Source organism: Gymnoscopelus microlampas (assembly GCF_963454915.1).
Source record: "Gymnoscopelus microlampas genome assembly, chromosome: 6".
NCBI lineage: Eukaryota > Metazoa > Chordata > Actinopteri > Myctophiformes > Myctophidae > Gymnoscopelus > Gymnoscopelus microlampas.
Window position 1 is genome coordinate 45,524,683 of NC_139943.1, and position 15,399 is coordinate 45,540,081.

Genomic DNA, 15,399 nt, shown 5'->3' on the forward strand with positions numbered 1-15,399 from the left:
GCACCACAGATGGGACACATTGTGAGCTTGTAGATCTGCTATTTGTGGTGCGCGACACCGCCGTACCACAGAGGATAAATTAGGCATACTTCTGACCCTTTTCACCTGCACCACGAGACAGAGAGTGAGTGTGTGAATGTGTGAATGTGTGAGTGCACGTGCGCGTGCATTGATGTATTTGCTGGTGATGATGTGTTGAACGGAGAGAGAGACGTGATTCACCATGGATTTTGTTATTACTTTCCAATTCTACAAGGCAGCCATGTCTGAACAACAACAAAAACTCTATTTCATTAGAAGGTCATCATTTATCGCAGAAACCAGCTATCTCCATTTTTCAACTTTAAAATTTTGTTTAATAAATCAGTGCTATTGAACACCCTTTACTGTCTGTGTGTGGGTTTTACAAATATTGAGCCAATTAAAAGTATTAAAAAAGCGCTTCTGACTAAACCTCCTAACTCTTGGATCCTCAAACTGTCGGACAAACCACCTAACTCCAACTTGTGGAGTTAGGTTTGTCCCCCACTGATTAGAATTTCCACATTAATGGTCAAAAACCTCCTACTGTCCTTGGGTAAAATGGTGATAATATAAGGACACACTCAAGTATCAAAGTCACCATACCGACTTTGATGAGGCAGTATTGAGTTTTTTTCATTTCCTGAAAAGTTTATATTTTGGACATAGCTGGTTTCTGCTCGACAGCAGAGATATGCTGCTAGTCTAACAAGCTCTGTATCTGCATGGTAAAGCCTGGTTTATACTTGCGTGTTGGTGTCTCGCACCCAGAATAGCAGACGTACAAGCTCACAGCGTGTCACAGCGATGACGCATCACACTTGTAGATCTGTTATTTTTGTGAGACATGATGCGCAAACAAGTTTGAATCAGGCAATTAACACATCCTTTTTTTGTGTTGAAGCTAAACAGCAACACACAACCAAATGTACACGCACGCACGCACGCACGCACGCACGCACGCACGCACGCACGCACGCACGCACGCACGCACGCACGCACGCACGCACGCACGCACGCACGCACGCACGCACGTGGAAAAAATAAAACAATGACTGATTCCATGCCTTTAGTTTTCCTCTGTAAAGGAAAATGCTTGTTGCTCAGAGAAAGAAGGCGAGCGTGTTTTATAAACAGGAAGGTGTTACAGATCCATCCCTTACAGAGCCAGTCAGCTGTAGCCCTCTCAAACCACACCTGTGTGTGTGTGTGTGTGTGTGTGTGTGTGTGTGTGTGTGTGTGTGTGTGTGTGTGTGTGTGTGTGAAAAAAAGTGCACGGTGTCCATGGAAACGCACCATTCAACAGGGACTGATAGTTATTAAAAGTGAATCACCCTGGGACTTATGCTCAATGGGGGCGATGTGTGAGCGTTTCTGTGTATGTGCGTGTGTGTGTGTGTGTGTGTTTATGGAGCATAGTAGATACAATACACAGAGGTGTATGTGTTATTGGAAAGAAACAAAAAGGTTTCCTAGCCACCGAGGTGACAGTATAGCCCAGCATGTTGGAACTGGTCTCTCTCTACCACAGGCAGGTAGCGCAAGCAACGCCACCACTAACATCACAAGGATGTTAGCATAATACGCTCGTTTTTACACATGATTTCATTCATACAGTATATCCTCTATGATCTTACTGCAACCACAGAAACACACTAGTGCACCTGCAGGAAAAATGCTCCTGCAATTCATAGATCGTCTGCTGTAAGACGTCAGTACCTGCTTTATTTAGTCCAAACCGAGAGGCACCAGCTCATTCCATAGTGTTCAGACAATGTTCCAGCTATCACAGAAGTACAGATATTGGAGTGGGTACGGATAGACAATTTTAAAAGCACAATGTTTCCTCTCACAGGGGAAGTTTTATACACAATGTGACATGCAGAATGGCCATCATTGCACATTGATATCCTATACCTATAGTCCAATGGTTTTCAACCCTTTTCATATCCATTATTTATTCAGCATTTGAGCCACGGACCACCATTTGATGAGACTTAGCCTCTCAGACCCAAGACTTCGAATATTTTGTCACAATTCCATGCTGTATTGATCTGGTACCATAGGAGAGATAACAGTCAAACGTTGATCAAAATAACAATTCTGCTACGTTCTCTAATTGTGTAGACTTCTTGTAAATCAATTAATGCTTATGTTTAACAGTAATTTAACAATAATTTGTTTGAGAGCGTAACATGAAACCAAATGGACCCGCAAGGGTCCATTTGGTTTCATGTTACGCTCTCAAGAGTTAAAGATCTATAAGGGTCCATTTGGTTGCCAACTCTCCATCATTTAGCTGGGGACCACCTGGAATCCCTTCAAGGACCACTGGTGGTCCCCGGACCACTGGTGGTCCCCGTACCACTGGTTGAGAACCACTGCTATAGTGCATTAAGCGCACCGGTCATAGGTTCTGGGTGAACTATAAACAGAGCCATGCACATAGCCAGTGTGTTCTTAGAATAAAAGACACGTTTGCATGCAAGACAGACGACAGACAGACAGACAGGCGGGTTGGCCAGACAAACTGAGAGAGACACTGACAGAGCAAAAAGACAGGACAGGTGGACGGACAAGTGTGTGACCTGTAGCAGGCGCAGCTGCCGCGCTGCTATATTCTCCACTCTCTCTTTCTTTCTCTTTTAGTCTTTCTTTGAAGTGGACCTGCTGCCTGCTTCTGCCCCATATACCACTTTCTGTGCAGCTGCTGCTGCCAGCCAATGATGTCCACTTTCACTTTCTCCATAGTAAAAAACATCAACATTCAAATCACTCTCACTCTCAGATGTGTATCAGATTTGTAAAATCTGTGTACAATTATAACCAAATGGACCATTATGTAAACTCTCTGAGTTCAATGAACGCTCCAGATTTGACAGTGTATTATCTCTCTTTCTTGTTTGTGTTTTTGTGGCAACAAAGTTGTCTGCTAAGATCAAAACTATACTTAAACGTGTTTTGATGATTCATGTTACAGCTTTCTTCTTATAGTTTTGTAAACATTAGACAACTGTCAGGTGCATCCAAGAAACCTGCATCGTCCCCCTAATTCTCCTCTCTTTTAACTCCTACGTTTTGTTTTTCTATTCCCCTCTCTCTCTCTCTCTCTCTCTCTCTCTCTCTCTCTCTCTCTCTCTCTCTCTCTCTCTCAACCACTCTCACTCCTTCTGTTCCTCTTTGAAAAAAAAAAAAAATCATTTTTCCGAGCACTCTCGTTGCCTTTTTCAATGACCATTTTCTCTTCATCGTCATTCTGTCATTTCTTTTGGCTTTGCCTTTTTTCCTCTTTGTGGACACTGCTGTATGCTATTACAATGGATATCTGAGCATAGAGAGAGAGAGAAACAGGAAAAAAAACAGAGAAACAGAAAAAAAAGAGAAAAGAAGCGGCAGATGGAATAGATGCAAAGAATGAACAGTCCCATGCGAGAGCGATAAAAATAAACTCTTTTACCCTATATTCTCTCTCTCTCTCTCTCTCTCTCTCTCTCTCTCTCTCTCTCTCTCTCTCTGGACTGGAGGGCATAGTGTTATGTGTTATCTAAGTGCTACCGTAGAGAAAGCAAAAACACATCACAACAATAACCCCATGTGTGGCATTACCGCATGGGCCCCGTCCAATCTATGGTTTCGGTTCAAGAGCTTTAATTGACGTTGCACTCTATACACACACGGCTGAATGTGTGATTGCCCAGTGACAAAACACAATGCAGCGCTGCCTGGATCATGTAAACAATATAGGGTTGACTCATTCACTCGTGCCCGAGGGTGAGGACACAAGCACGGTGTTATCACCAGCGGAATGATTTGTTCACTGTCATGCAGAAACGCATTGAAACAACTCTACACATTTTTTTAAGATGTGATGTATGTACAGGATAGCGCTTAGGGTGTTAACTACTGCCAACTCTTTGAGGTTTCGGGGATAACTGCTGTGCCGGTAATGGATCAGACACGCTCAGGTAATTTGAATAGTCCTTAGGCAATGACATTAGCTAAATGATGTTGACAGTTCTAGGTCAGGTCTCATAGTGTGAAGCTGTTAGTTGGCCACCGGTATTGGGCCAACCAGGAGATTAGATCAACAGATAGAGAGAGAGAGAGAGAGCTGAGGGGGAAACAAAACACAAACAATGGCAAATTGAAAAAGTCAATCACTGGAGCATCTGGCTGTTAGCTATGCAGAAAGGGGCAAATAGTGTCGGTTGATATATAAGACACACTATTCACTTTTTAACCCATTGAGACCGGGGAAAAAATCTCTAATTTTTAGATTTCTTTGGCTATTCAAAAATAGCAGCTATACAAGCTCATAGCGCGGCACCGAGTGCCGCGCTATGAGCTTGTATCTGCTATCTGCTATTTTTGAAAAATATTTCCAATTTGTGCAAATCTTTGAATATGTATATATTTAAATATATGGGGATTCTACAAATAATGTCTTCTAAAGAAAAACGTATGTTTGCTATAATATCAGTGGTGCTCAAACTTTTTCATGTCAAGGACCACCCAAAATTATACGGATTTGACCACGGACCCCCATCTCAAAATATTCAGTTCCAGGGACCCCCGTGAAGCAAAGATTTGAGTTACAAATATTCCCTTAAAAAAATAAAATTAAAAATATTTGCACAAAATGATAAAAAAATATAAAAAAAATAGCAGATCTACAAGTTTGTATATCTGCTATGTTTGAATAGCCAAAGAAAGCTTAAAATGACACACAGATGCGTTCCCGGGTCTTCTAGCCGTATATGACACCATTCAAATACCTCAGCTCATTCACACTGCAGGAAACTCAACTCCACTCAGGAGGATTCTTAAAATGCTGGTGGATTAAAAGGTGCTGCTGGTGGAACTTCCTCATTCCCCCATGACTCTGATTAAAAGTCCATGCACACCCAAAACAAACGCCTGCTGGCTTCACTATATATATGACCAGCAAGAAGAACCACCATGTGACCCAAAAAAAAAAAAGAAACAAGGCTGGTTTCCATTGGCGCTTCATTCCTTTGGCTGGGTGTTCAAAAAGTAAGAGTCGTAGTCGTAGACTCTGTTGTTACTGATTAAACGTGTGTGTGTGTGTGTGTGTGTGTGTGTGCGTGTGTGTTTTACTATACTTGCGAGGACCAAGTATAGTAGAATTTGAAGAAATATTACATTGTGAGGACCGTTTTCCTGGTCCTCACAGGACAAATGGTTGTTTTATAGTTTAAAAAAAACATTTTTAGAGATAGGTTAACAATCAGAAAAACATGCAGGTCAGGATTAGACATTTAGGTGTCTTAGAGGTTAGGTTTAGGGATTGGAATTAGAGTTGAACATGATTTATACTTAGTTGCGTGCCAGTGTCATGCACCGAAAAATAGCCGATCTATAAGCCCACAAGGCGTCGCAGCTTGTGGGCTTATAGATCTTCTGTTTTTCGGCTTTAGGCTTACGGTTAAAAATGGCAAAATATGTATTTGGCATTTATAAAATGGCTGTCCTAAAGTGTTGATGTCCTCACAAGTATAGTAATACAAACGTGTGTGTGTGTGTGTGTGTGTGTGTGTGTGTGTGTGTGTGTGTGTGTGTGTGTGTGTGTGTGTGTGTGTGTGTGTGTGTGTGTGTGTGTGTGTGGGGTGGGGTGGGGGTGGGATAAGTCCTTGGCTTCGCTCATCAAAGGGGTGGACAGGTCGAAGAGAAGGACTACTTTTGGCAGTACACTCAAGGCCTATAAAAACCAAAGTACCCCGTCTTCCCCTGGCCAGTAAACAACATGTGCTCTCCTTCGTCCGTCCGGCCCACCATCCACATGTAACACACATGGATCCTGTCTCTGTGTCTCTATGGGTTCCTGTGTGCACCTCAAAGGGTTGAACAAAAACGTGCACCTCCTCCTCTTGAAGAACAAATCCTGTCCATCTCGGTGTAAAAATACACTTTCTGTGGGCAAAACGGCCCTGTACTGTAAACCCTATCATCACTCAGTCACTTTTACTTGTTGATACAGTTGGACCTGGGCTCATGTTTAGGTAGCCGTAGGGGTGCTATTGTTATCCTTTTCCCCCTGGCCCACTGCCCTTTTGCACCCCCCCCTCCCCCCACCCCCCCCCCTCTCCTCTCCTCCTCCCCCCTTTCTTCCCCAAACCACCTTCTGGAGATCAGTTAAGGGACCCCTAGGGTGTGTGTGCGTGCGTGTGTGTGTGTGTGTGTGTGTGTGTGCGTGCGTGTGTGCGTGTGTGTGTGTGTGTGTGTGTGTGTGTGTGCGTGTGTGTGTTTGTGTTACTATACTTGTGAGGACCAAACGGTCCTCACGAGAAAAATGCTTGTTTTCTGGTTGAAATACTTTTTTTGTTTAAAATTAGAAAAAGATTCCGGTTGGGGTTAGGTTTAGGATTAGACATTTAGAGGTTATGTTTAGGGGGTCGGGGTTGTGGATTTTTCCCAATTTCATACTTAGTTGCGCGGCGATGTCAAACACCGGAAAATAGCCGATCTACAAGCTCACAACGTGTCGCAGAGCGACACGTTGTGAGCTTGTAGATCTGCTATTTTCCGGCTTTAGACTTGCGGTTAAAAATGTCCCCCAAAAAAGCATAAATCAATCATAAAATCGGCTTCCTAAAATGTCGATGTCCTCATAAGTATAGTAATACAAACGTGTGTGTGTGTGTGTGTGCGTGTGTGTGTGTGTGCGTGTGCGTGCGAGCGTGTTCTTACGCACACTGTAAGAAAGGGAGAATGGTAGAGAGAGGAAGCGTACACACACACACACAGAGAGAGAGAGTACAGGTTATCTGTTCTGATCTCATTTTTACTGGCTGACTGAGAGTTTTCACTGAGAGAGGTTTACTGTGGTTCTACTTGGCTGAAAAAAAAGGTGTGACCTCCCACTAACCTCTAGGGGTCAGGGTTACTTCACCCTCACAGCCCTGCGTGTCACATGTTCTACCCATAGTAAGAGAGGGTACAGACAGTGCACTACTTTGCAGGCAAAGTATTGCACTGGTATGTTTCCCCTACAGAATAATATCTCTGGATTAAAGTCATGAATTACGTATAGGAGGATTTCTAGGATATGACTTAAACCTCATGATATTATCCTACACGATTCCTATTGAAACTACCACAGCCATCATTCTGATGAGATTGCTAAAGGCTTGGGGTACCATGTGTTTCCTTAATGTTCCATCATTTGTAGTAGCAGCGATGGAAGGTGTTATTTGGCCGTTAGACCATGGCAGATACTTCTCAGGTTGAGCTATAGACCCCCATAACAGACGACGTCACACTGATAAGAACCAGTATGCGCACGCAGGCCGGCACCAAATGAAACCCATTCTGTCATGTCTCGCTAGGACGCGCCTCACTAGCCAACACACAAGAGGAGGTTGAATGAACTGAAACCAGCGAACCCCAAAACAATATTTTGGGAATTGATTGCATGAAATAATCACCTGTGCGTCCAGTCTCAATGTTGGTAAACAAATAATCGGTCTATGGAGTGAAATGTTCTCACTTTGCCACACAGCAAAAATATCACTTTCACTTTACATGTTGAAATGAACACTGCAGACTTTATTGTGCAGGATTTGCGTCGAATGAAATGTAAACGGCAGACAAATAACCCGCATCATGCTTGCATCTACATTTCCATCCATCTGTTTGTAGTGATCTAATCCATACAGTTCCATCATGTGTACTGTAGCATATGCAGCGATCTAATACAGTGGTTCTCAAGCTTTTTCGTGTCAAAGAAAATGTTTAAAACTATATATATTCAAAGATTTGCACACGTTTTCAAGATTTTTCCAAAAATAGCTGATCTACAAGCTCATAGCGCGGCACTCGGTGCCGCGCTATGAGCTTGTAGATCTGCTATTTTTGAATAGCCAAATTATAATCATGTGTAGCAAATGTTTGCAGTGATCTACGGTAATAGATCCTAAACTTCCATCATGTGTAGCAGTGTCTGCAGTGATCTCATGGATCCTTCAGCTCCATCATGTATTTATTGTGGTAGCAGCAGTGTGTTTGCGGTGATCCAATAGAGATATCTATGGGGCGTGTTCCAGCACACTGGCAGCATGTGGTTAGAAATGACTGATATGCGCACAGGTATCATTAGCTATCTACAGATGGCCACGCATTGGTGCGCGCCCGTGTGCGTGTGCGTGTGTGTGTGTGCGCGTGTGTGTGTGTGTGCGCGAGAGCTTGCAGGAATGTATTAGTGAATGTATAGGCATAATTGTGTGTGTGTCCGCTGTGCGTGCATGCATGCTTGCGTGTTTGTGTGTGTGTGTGTGTGTGTGTGTGTGCGCGCGCTTGTGTATGTGTGTAATTACGCCACTCCCAGTGCTGAGAGAGGAGAGAGAGAGAGGAACGTCTCTCTTTGGGAAAGCCATCTGCTGAAACAGACTCGTACCATTCATCCTCGGTATAATTACCATGCAGGGAAGGACAGAGCGGAAAAATGACATCCAGGAAAAAAAAGAGTGAGAGGGAAGGAGAGAGGGATGGATGAATGACACTTAACTGCCAGCAAATCCGTGTCTGGCAGCACTTTTCATTTACAAAATTGACAACAGCGTTCTATCAGGACAGAGTCAGAGTCGAGAGAGACATGGCCAGGAGGAGACATCTGTACACATTTCAGTCAAATCATTTGCAGAGCGGAGAGATGTATTGGGACATTAGTGTCCACACTCAGGGTTCAATTTGTGGGGGTATGATGCGTTGTGAGTGCATAGAGAGATTTGAGCTAAAAAAGCATTATTTTACAATTTGGCTATTCAAAAAATAGCAGATCTACAAGCTCGTAGCTTGGCACTCGGTGAGAAAATTTGTGATGCCTGACAGCGAGTCCTGGGTTCAATTCCCGAGCCCGGTGGACCTTTGCTGCATGTCACTCCCCAACTCTCTCTCTCCCTGTTTCCTGTCTCTCTTCACTGTGTGTGGACTATCAATACGGGCAGAAAAGGCCTAAAAATATCTTAAAAAACTAATAATATGAATATCAAACATAGACATGGACATAAACATTGTAGATCTGCTATTTTTGAAAAATTGCGAAAATTTGTGCAAATCTTATATATATTTTAAAGCGAACATTTGTAACTCAAATCTTTGCTTCTGGGGGGTCCCTGGAACAAAATATTTTGAGGTGGGGGTCCGCGGCCAAATACATACAATTTTTGAGGTCCTTTACATGAAAAGGTTTAAGGACCACTGACATAGTAGTGTACGTTCTTTCAAAAAACTGTTTTGTAGAATCGGCCTCAGGTCTTAATGGGTTAAGAAATTGTTAGATTGAAATATCAGGCAGACAGAAAGGAGGGAGCGCACACCTGTGTTGATGAGGTGCTGATCACGGCAGGTGATAACGTTGAGAAGGATGAGGCCGCACAACTCTTAGCCACCATGCAAACAAATCTTAAAAGGCACAGGAAACCAACGTTTCGACAATAGTCTTCCTCAGGGTTTTGGGAAATTGAAATATCAAACATAATGATATTGGGGCGCGTACTATAGACTCTGAAGCCTGACCCGTCCCGGGTCCCGGGTTCAATTTTGCTGCATGTCACTCCCCAACTCTCTCTCTCCCTGTTTCCTGTCTCTCTTCACTGTGTGTGGACTATCAATACAGGCAGAAAAGGCTTAAAAGTATCTTAAACAACTAATAATATCAAACATATCAGCCATTTCCCAAAAGAAAATGCATGTATTTAATTCAGTCTGACAAGCGATAAGATAAAATGACCAGAGGGGGAATATCAAAAGCAGATTGATCCCAGTCCAAACTGCTCTGATAGGCTACCTCAAATGTTCACGTTTATCCTACTTCTATTGTTCTTTTGCATCACAATACATACTCAATTCTGGAAATAAAACTATAGTGTATCCTGTCAGTAAAAAAACAACAACCATTCTGTATAATATACACATACAGTATCAACACACCAAATGCCCAAAGACTCAAACTCCATTACATCAGATAATGCAGCATTTTAAATGAACATAATATGACTTTACTGAGAGAAGCTCTTAGATACAGCTAAACATGGCTGGCTCATATCTGTGCTTAAAACTGCAGCCAAAGAAGTGACTTTAGAATGTATGCACCTGACACAACATCTTCACAGTAAACTAAATTGAAAAAAAAAAAAAAACACTGATCCGTAAGGGGCTCATTTTTGGATTAAATGAACTGTCTAATTACTGTCTTCCTTTAATGCCATCCAAGAAAGACAAAAGACAAAAGAAAGACAAAAGAAAGAAAGAAAGACTGAAAGAAAGACAGAAAGAAATACAAATGTGCCACCATCGCTGCAGCGCTGCCCTACTCGTAGCTGAACCTGTTATAGATATGCCTGATGAAGTGTGGAGTTTGCTTTTCCATGAACGCCACAGACCATAGCTGTGATAAGGGGCTGCAACACATTAAGAGGTGAAAAGAATCAATTCCAGGGTTTCCAGGAATTTCTATTGGAGAGAGAGGACACTCTGCCCTGATTAACGGGACAACCATGATTTAGCACATTTCATAAGCAGCGCAGAAATAGTTGTATCTTGATTTTTTTTCCTGCAGTAATAAGTTCATCAATGCACCATACATACATACATAGTTAACATGGCGTCACAATCATTTTAACCACTTAGCTTTGGCTATTCAAAAATAGCAGATATACAAGCTCATGGCGCGGTACCGAGTGCCGCACCATGAGCTTGTAGATCTGCTATTTTTGAAAAATCTTGAAAATGTGCGATCTTTGAATATAGATATTTTTTTAAGCGAACGTTTTCTAACTCAATTTTTTTGCTTCTGGGGGTCCCTGGCACAAAGCATTTTCAGATGGGGGTCCGCGCGGCCAAATGTATATCAATTTAGGGGTCCTTGGCATGAAAAAGGCATGAAAACCACTGTGTTAACACTATTTACCGTGACGCATGATTCATTCACAACTCCATCATTCGGAGGCTTTTAACAGAAAGGTCAACATATGGAGGTGTCATGGGGGGACTCACCTTTGTACGAGAGCTTTAGCCGGGGGACGTTGTTCTTGGTCTGCTGGGCACCGCTGCCCTCCATCTGGAGTAGAGCCACCCCACACAACAGCACAACGATGCCCCAAAGAGAGCCCATGATCCCGGGGCAACAAGAGCAAATAGAGAGGGTCTCCTTAAATCCACTCCTCCAGTGTGCGGTCCTCCAAAATAGTGGCGCTCGGATCAGGTGTGTCTTTCTTGTAGAAAGAAACCCCCCTCTGCTAATGGTCCGGTTAATGCTGGGGATGAATGCTTCAGCCCAGTCCGGACGGTCCTCTGTGGGTCCGGGGGCTCCTGCCCAAAAAAATCACAATCTTCCCCCACCAAACACCAGGGGGTCAAAAGCCAAGGTTAGAGTCCAGCTCCAAGGGAAGTGGGACCTGCAACAGGGAGTGGAGGGGTGGTGGGGAGGGGGTACGGGTCAATGTCACTGCAAGCAAGCCTCCGCAAAGTCAGAGACCAGAGCAGAGAGCTGTACCATGGTGAAGCTCAGAGGCAGTCAGCACGTCTTTGTATGGCTGTCATACTCGAAGGTCTCTGTCCCCAGTGCCTGTCAAGCATGCACCTCTCTCACTCCCACTGTCTCTCTGTCTATCTCTGTCTCTCTGTTTATCTGAGTGTGTGTATCTCTCTGTCTATCTCTCTTTCTCTCTCTCTCTCTCTCTCTCTCTCTTTCTAAACAACCATCTACGTTTTCTCTCAGCTCCTTTCTTTTAGTTTAGGAAAACAGAAACAGGTCTAGTCTGTTTCTGCTGTTCATCCAGTCTGCTTGGTAAGCACAATCTCACACTGAGACTCTCTCTCTCTCTCTGTGTCTCTCTGTCACACACTCACCACACACACACTCTCTCTCTCCCTCTGCCTGTCTTGCTCCCTCTGTCTCCAGTGCTGCTCTAGACAAGTCTATAGCCCTGCCCCGTTCAGCGCTCTACTCTGCCCCGTCCACACACCACAAGGCTCACTGAGCAACTGAACAGCTGAGGCAGAGAGAGAGAGAGAGAGAGAGAGAGAGAGCCAGAGCCAGAGAGAGAGAGAGAGAGAGAGAGAGAGAGAGAGCCAGAGAGCCAGAGAGAGAGAGAGAGAGAGAGAGAGAGAGAGAGAGAGAGAGAGAGAGAGAGAGAGAGAGAGAGAGAGAGAGAGAGAGAGAGAGAGAGAGAGAGAGAGAGAGAGAGATTAAAGAGATGGTGTAGGTGGAAGAGAGGGGGAGAGAGAGAGAGAGAGAGAGAGCGAGGAAAGTGAGAGAAACAGTGAGAGCCAGAGTGGTTGGAGAGGGGGGGGGGGGCAGGGGCAAGGAGTAAGGTAATAATAAAGAGTTGGAAGAGAGAAAGGGAGAAATGAAATAATAAAAAAAAAACTTTGATGTATGGCTTGTTGTTTACAGAGAGCACAGCTAATAGCTTTTGTATTGTTCTATTTGCATAGCATAGTAAATAGAAGGTAAAACATTTATGACTGAAAAGAAGTAAGATAAAATGATGAGATATAAGTTTAATATAGGCTATAATACTTATTTTTTTATATATAATAATTAATTTGATAAATAAATCCCAAATCCCTCTATTATTCAGCTTTAGCCTTGCTATTTCCTCTGATTTCTTTCCCCCCACAAATATAGATGTCAGTGTAATGATATTTAATAAATCATTAATGACCTGGATAATGTAGATGTATTTCGTATGTCTTTATTTGTACTCATGGCCTCCCTTTGATGGTGGCTTTCTTCCCTTAAAGCCTGCTGTGTTGCTGTTTATATCGTCTTCTTTACTTATATGCTCCTCCATGTATGTTTGTCACTCAAACATACACGGAGGAGCACATGTACGGAGCACATGTAATGGAGCGCAGACCGCAGAATGCATTAGGCATAGTTTACTTTACTCTAGTGTGACTGTCTCCTTCACAATGCCAAACGGCCCCTGATAGTAGACTACCTGAATCAGATGGATTCTCCCCGGGGTTGGCCTCACAGTAGAGCCACAGTGCTGTGGCTCATGACCCTCTGATACCGCCTGGTACAACAGACAGATAAAGCCAGGTGGCTGCGTCTGTCTGTTGCTGATGGTGCCACACAGATTTACACACTTAACCCGTTCAGTCCGGGAACGCGTCATGTGTGGGTCATTTTAAGGTTTCTTTGGGCTATTCAAAAATAGCAGATCTACAAGCTCATAGCGCGGCACCGAGTGCCGCGCTATGAGCTTGTAGATCTGCTATTTTTGAAAAATAAGTCGTGAAATTTGTGTGCAAATCTTTGAATATACTGTATATTTACATTTTCAACTCAAATCTTTGCTTCTGGGGGTCCCTGGAACCAAATATTTTGTGATGAGGGGTTTTGCGGACAAATACATATAATTTTGGGGGTGCTTGACATGAAAAAAGTTTGAGAACCACTGATATTATAGCAACATAAATTTAACAAAAAAAAAGAAAAACTGTTAGGATTTACAAGACATTTGTAGAATCCCGAGGAGCAAAGATTTCAGTTTTAAGTGCTAAAGATTTTCAGTTAAGTGCTTTAAAAAACATGTATATTCAAAGATTTGCACAAACTTTCACGATTAAAAAAATAAAATAGCTAAAAGTATAACAATAATCGTTATTGCAAAAAAAATCTAAAATGACACAGTATGCGTTCCCGGTTTGAATGGGTTAAGAGTGGACGCGGGAGGTTCTGGGAAGGCTGTTGTCTTCATACATCAGTTGCATCAGTAGTTCTTGTAAAATGGGGCTCAGAGTGGGTGGTAAACATGTTTCTGGTGGCTTCTTTTTGAAAAGGAATTTGCAGCTCCTCCCCATAATTAGATCCCCTTCCCCATACCTCTCTCTCTCCCCTCAACGGACTCTAACCTGCCCTCCACATACAAGCATGTTGAGCTGTCACCATTACGCGTTTAAGTTGAAGATTATTTGCCAAATAATCGCGATTAACGATTTATTTGTGTGTTTGGCGTTGAACATTGGAATGTATGAATGAAAATGTAATTTCTGTTTGCCTCTTAGGCTTCCTAATCAGAAATTGCACAGGGCACCCAAGTGAAAAAATAATATACTAAATATATTTTTCAGAAGTATACTTAATATACTCTTTTTATACTTGATAAATTACATTTAAATTGTGTTATTTTGGAACCACTTAAGTAGTACTTAGTATATTAAAAGTTGAACTAAAGATATGCTAAAACATATCTTTAATATACTTTTATGTACTTCCCCCCCCCAAAAAAATACAATTTAATTACAACTTTACTTAACTGAAGTACAATTGCTGAAGTATACTATCATTACATTTATAGTGCATTACAAATACATATCAAGTACTAAATAAATATATATAGAGTATATAGCAATTATGCTTAAAATATACAATCAATGTATTACAAATATACTTGGAGTATAAAATAAATGAATGTGAAGTATACTTTTAATAGTTTCAAGTATACTATCAATGTAATAATAAAGTATTTAAACTACAATCCAAATGTGCTAAAATATACTTTCAATGTAATAATAATGTATTTCAACTACAACTCAATTTAACTAAATGTACACAGTTAGTTAATTTAGAATATACTATTATTACATTGAAAGTATATTTTAAGCATAATTGCTATGTACTCTATATTTATTTATTTAGTACTTGATATGTATTGGTAATACACTATAAATTGAATTATAGTACACTTTAATGACATCAGCAAAACTGTACTTCAGATACTATAAGTATATTTGTAATTAAATTGTATTTTTTGTGGGGGAGATAGTACATACAAGTATATTAAAGATATGTTTTAGCTTATCTGTAGTGCAACTTTTGGTATATTAAGTACAACTTAAATGTTTCCAATCAACATAATTTAAATTGAATTTTATAAAAAAGTACAAATGAGTATATTCAATATTCTTCTGTGAAATGTAATTTAATATTTTTTCAAAATAACCCTACACGAATGGAAGAGCAATGTAACGTGAAGGCTTGAGGTTTAGTTGTCTGTAAGAGCTATGACAACTCTCAAATGATACAACCTTCAACAACTCACTCACGCTATATTTAATGATGTGAAAAGGGGAGAGAGACTGACCAAACAAACAGACATTTACACTCATGGTTTTACTAACAAATGACATAAAATACCATAAATCACCAAATAGCACCACAACAAAACACTAAACTCAATAACCCATAACATAACCGCACTACGCATTCCCATATTCAAATAATAACACAAATAAGAACAATAACACAAATTTCCCAGCATGCACTGCGCCTCAGTGCATGCTGGGAAATGGACTTCCTCTAGCCACCATAAATGTAATGATAGTATACTTTAATGACATCAGCAA

The 15,399-nt window shown here is 41.7% G+C and overlaps 1 protein-coding gene across 1 annotated transcript in view; it reads right to left on the reverse strand.

Moving 5' to 3' along the window:
- Nucleotides 1-11,982, reverse strand: part of sema3ab (sema domain, immunoglobulin domain (Ig), short basic domain, secreted, (semaphorin) 3Ab) — a 45,630-nt gene extending 33,648 nt beyond the window's left edge. Inside the window, exon 1 of the mRNA XM_084060510.1 lies at nt 11,035-11,982. Within this exon, the coding sequence (XP_083916636.1) occupies nt 11,035-11,152 (118 nt within the window). The 5' untranslated portion in view covers nt 11,153-11,982. The remainder of the gene's footprint in view (nt 1-11,034) is intronic.
- Nucleotides 11,983-15,399: the final 3,417 nt, after the last annotated feature.